Here is a 5,028-nt window from a genome sequence, read left to right on the forward strand (position 1 = left end):
CGCGACGCTACTGTTGTTCACGTCACTACCGCTACGACTGCAGGGGAGTGTTAGAGATATATTTGGTATACGTACGGTTAGGGATAGATTAGGTAGGGACAGATTTGTTTTCTTGTCCTCTACTCCAAGTCGGTCCCTTGTACTCCTATATATACTCGCCCATGAGGCTCAATACAACATCCAACATATTCCGCATATCCCTCTCTATCCTTCTACATCCTCTACCGGCACTCCAACGATCGAAGTCCCATACCATCTAGCTCATCTTTTTCAAACATTCAAATTAAAGGTATCACATTGTTAGTTAGTTTAAGGTCTAGGTTTTACCTATATGGAGCCTGAGGGTACGTTAGTGGATCCAAGCGACCAGATCTTCCATGCCATGGATCTCCTAAGCTTCACTGCGTCTCACTGGTGGCAGGTGTAGGTGCAAGTGGGAACAAGGAGGTCATGCATTCTTCCAAGTAAGGTTTGCAAGTGAAGTTTGGAGCTAGGTTTCTTGGGCCAGGCCCGGTGCTGTCGGTTCTTCTTTGCCTACCGGCGGTTCTCCCATGGAGGGAGAAGAAGGCGGCAATGGCGAAGGCTCCGAGTAACTCCTTCAGTAAGGTCACGATTCGTTCGCCATGCGGGCTCATCTTCGCTGGCCAAGGCTCCAAGCTCCTCCACTCTCGTCATGGTGATGTTGAGGTTAGGAAGTTTCTCATCTTTGGCTACTTGACGGTGGGTCAGTGCCAGGGGAGCTATGAAGTTTCGTTTGGGAGGGCATCCGCGGAAGCCTTATCTTGACCGCGTCCTTTGATGGTCGAAGGGCGACCCCCTGCATTGCCTGTCACTGTTGAAGCACCCACGTGCATAATGGCCGGATCAGAGAGTACCTATAGCATGGTGATGCTCCCATTTCGAAAAAAAACCTATAGCATGGTGACCACAAAATAAGTAGCAATACATCTCCTGTGAAGCGGATTACCTCCGATTCAGTTTTGGATTGTAGTAAAGTGTCTTTTTTCCGGAGAGACATAGGTTTTATTGAACGAGGAAATGAATTTTCTTGGAAAGGTGATTTCTTCATGTTCTTGTTATTTTTATCTTGTAGAGTTTTTGTTCCCCAGACTAGCACGCGATTGTGTTTTATGGCTGAGTTAAAAAAATGGAGAGAAAGATGGAAGTTGGAGGTTTTACATGTAGTTGTGCACACACAATTGGATACAAAAATTATTCATAAGCTCGATTAAGTTACATGTATAACACATACATGCAGTTGTGTAAACAGAATTTGATATAGCAGCCATAGGGAAGGGAGAAGGTTTCACATGTGCTTAATACAGCGTAGACCCCTCCAGCGAGGGCCGAAACAAATAGAGCAAATTAAAGACTCATGATAAAGTAACTAGGTGAGCGGTATCGTGGCGTTCATCAGGTGTGGCAGGGCGCAACTCTCCGCCGTTCTCTAGGAATTTCATTGCACCAATGAGTGAAGGTCGTTTGTCCTCCTCATGTTGAGAGCACTGGAGGCCCAGGAGAAAGATACGCTCCATCTGCGTCTCGTCAAATTTTCCAGCTAGCTTCTTGTCAGAGGCCTCCATCACAAATGTTTTTACTGGTTTATCCTTTTGCAGCTGTCGAACATGGTCCGGGTTGTTTTCTCCATGTGCTATCTCTAGAAGCACGATCCCAAAGCTGTAGACGTCGGAGCTAGTGCGGAAATTAACCTGTCCATTTTTCATGCACTGTGGATCCATGTAGCCCATGGTCCCAACAGCCATTGTCTGCACTGATGTTGCGACATTGTTATGGGCGACCCTGGATAACCCGAAGTCACCAAGCTTGGCGTTGAATTCATCATCTAGGAGTATGTTGGCTGGTTTGATATCTCTATGCAAGATGTATGACTTGCACTCGTGGTGGAGATAACGAAGAGCAGACCCTATGCCTAACACTATCTTGTACCTGCAATTAATAATATTTTATCCATACATACATATGAGAAACATAATACGTTCTTGCGTTCCACTGTTAATTACGAAGAGAAAAATGATATATACCTTGTTGCCCATGGTAGAACTTCCGTCTTCTCGTGCAGGTGCTCCTGGAGGCTGCCGTTACTCACTAGTTCATAAACAAGGAAGAGCTTGAGGTTCTGCCTATGCAACCACCAGAACATAAAGTTGTTTATGCTGCAACACCAACCCTCGAGACGAACCACGTTCAAGTGGCCCGTCCCGTCGATAGCACCCAACTCCGCGAGGAAGTCCTTGAACTCTCCATTTGAGTCCTTAAGGATTCTCTTCACGGCCACTGGCTTCTCCTTGAGAATCCCCCTGTACACCACACCGAAGCCACCCTGTCCGATCTTGTTCTCTTTGGAGAACCCGTTTGTCGCGATAGATAGGTCGCGGTACTCGACCGGCTTGAGCCTAGTTTCGGACCCAAATGAGTCGCGTGTTCGTGTCAACATGCACCATGACAGGACGGACCAGATTAGCACCAACACCAGCAGTGCAAGAAGAGCCGCTCCTCCGATAATCAAACCTCGACTACCTGTTAAAACAAAACTAGTCAATCGATTACTTGGGAATATATTTCTAGCATATATCATGTTTGGGATTGTGGTTGTGTAGACAAATACTATAAAGCAGCCTCTCAAAACGTCTAATATTTAAGAACGAAGGTAGTAGTCGATAGTCGACATGGGTAAATAAGGAGCCGACGGATGTAAATTACTCACGGCTGCTGGAGCTGGACGAAGCAGGAGGAGGAAGATCCGTTGGGACGTCGATGGATCGCGGAGGAGGGGCAGAAGCAGGAGCGGCCAAGGGCACGACCATGAAGCTCGTGTTGCTGTACCTGACGGTGCAGCTGTAACTCTTCCTCTGGCCGTCTGTTTTGATGACAGTAATGTCAGTCGCGATTTTTGTTAGCTCGTTGAGGCACTCCTTGCACTTGTCTGGTGGCAGGTCCCACGTGCACTGCACGAGCACGAAGGGGGCTCTGGAGTTTGAGGCGAATCGCTGTGGCACGAGTATCGCATCATCGGTCCGGTCATTCAAATTCTGCTCCACCGTGGGGGCGAACATCCCCGCCGCCGTGTTTAGCAGTTTACCGTCCATGGCATAGGCTACACCTGCACGGCCGTCGGTGTCAAATTTTGCTCTCATACTTGCTCTTATTAGCTAGGCTTACATCATGTAGTTTAAATAAAAAAATTGGCCATAATTTTTTTTATCAAAAATGTTTTCGGTAGTAAAAGCTCTTTCTTTCTTTCTGCATGAAAGAAACGAATATATTTAGTTACCTATTTCAGGCGTGCCAAGGAAGCTGACGTTGGAGTAGCGGATGAGGCATCGTTCAAACATGGCGATCACGGTGGTACTCCCGGGGCAGCGACTAGGCAGGCCATCGGCGTCGCTGCCGGCAGCGGCGGCGAGGCAGTCGCTGCAGTCAGCACGCGAGTAGTCGGCGGGGCACATGGCGAGGCCGTAGACGGTGTCCAGCCCCTCGCCAACGGTGCCGTTGAAGAAGCCTCCGTTCTTCGACACGGCATTCTCCGGGAGCGCGGACAGGAACTGGTTGACATTGGCGGCGTAGGCGCTGGTCGCGCTGTAGTTACCAGAGGTGGAGCAGTTGAGGTCCTGAAGGACCCATGATCCGGCCGCATCGGAGGTCCACGTGTGTAACAACACATGGAAACAAAGGAACATGAGGCTGAAGACCTGGCGGCTGAGTGCCATGGCTAGCTCTTCGCAAGCTGCAGCGTAATTAAGCTTTTCCTCTTGGTTTGTTACCTGTTCTGGAGGGAGATAGCAAGCACAAGCATGGGCTTATATAGGCGATTCTACCAGTAGACTTTTTCAAACAATCCAGTGAACTACAATGCATCCTCATGAAATTAACTATGTTGTCAAGTGGTGTTGAGCCGACATAACTATCTAGTTTTTTTAAACAAGGGTAAAAGATCTTCCATTTTTATTAATTAAATAGTTTTTGAAGTTTTACAACCCAAGCCTTGACTACTAAAAGGTCAATGTAGGCATCTTGTCCATCATGCCAAGACACAAAATACAAGCCTATTCTCGCGGTAAAAAATTACACAATGCTTTAGCTCAGACGAGGCTCCACATCTCCACCTCCTCTTTGATCTCCGCCACAAGTATAACCGTAGTAACGGATTTGTTTCGGAAAACCCCACTATTCTTTTCCTTCCAAATCACCCAAGATACTAACTTAGCAAGCGGTGCCAAAACTTTTCTTGATTGTCTTCTCTTGTGGATCGCCTCAGTCCACCAATCTTTGACCGTGTTAATGGTATGCCTACCCCTCAGGTCGATGTCATAGAGGCCAAGCCATGTCTTCAAGGAGGACCAAACCTTGACGGTGAACTGCCACTTGAATAAGAGATGAGTGGTCGACTCTTTTTGTCGGTTACAAAGCTTTCAAGGCTCACAATTTTGCCTTCCTCTTTGTTCTAGTTTATCCACCATCCAAACACGGTTCTCGATAATAAACCAAGCAACAGTCTTGCACTTGGGAGGTTCCCATAGTTTCCAAACCAATGAAGGCATCGGAGAGCGGAGAGCTTGTGAGTCCCACAAATTGCATTTTGCATGCCAATCTTGTAGAGTAGGAACCATGATTGGTTGACTTGTACATGATGTTATCCGAGGTTTCCTCGTCCAAATGCATATTGACAAGCAACTCCCAAAGCTTGTAGAATTGAGATATGTGATCAACGGAGAGTCTATTCTGGCTATTGATTCGGGAAACCCAAAATCATCTTCCAAACCTTGTGAGCCGTGCATTTTTTCTTCTTGGAGAGCCCAAATATTAGTGGGGCAATGTTTTTAGGTCGCATACCCTCAAGCCAAGTCGCCTCCCAAAAAATGCTTTCCTCCCAATTACAATTGTGAATTTCATGGGCGCCTCAAAGAGGTTGTGATCATGAGGGGTGCAAAGGATCCCAAGACCAACCCTATTCTTAGATTCATCCTTCCATTCATGTCAAAGCCACCTCTAACGAAGCACCGAACCAAA

General features: G+C 47.2%; 1 protein-coding gene across 1 annotated transcript; it reads right to left on the bottom strand.

The window, feature by feature from the left end:
- Nucleotides 1-1,199: 1,199 nt before the first annotated feature.
- LOC127300075 (cysteine-rich receptor-like protein kinase 25) lies at nt 1,200-3,772 on the bottom strand. The gene is made up of 4 exons (XM_051330153.1): nt 3,293-3,772; nt 2,726-3,121; nt 2,043-2,538; nt 1,200-1,947 (listed from the first exon to the last, which is right to left on the bottom strand). Exons 1-4 carry the CDS (start codon nt 3,726-3,728, stop codon nt 1,374-1,376), a joined length of 1,902 nt encoding a protein of 633 aa, XP_051186113.1. The 5' UTR covers nt 3,729-3,772; the 3' UTR covers nt 1,200-1,373.
- Nucleotides 3,773-5,028: the final 1,256 nt, after the last annotated feature.

The sequence above is a fragment of the Lolium perenne genome, chromosome 5 (assembly GCF_019359855.2).
Source record: "Lolium perenne isolate Kyuss_39 chromosome 5, Kyuss_2.0, whole genome shotgun sequence".
Lineage (NCBI taxonomy): Eukaryota > Viridiplantae > Streptophyta > Magnoliopsida > Poales > Poaceae > Lolium > Lolium perenne.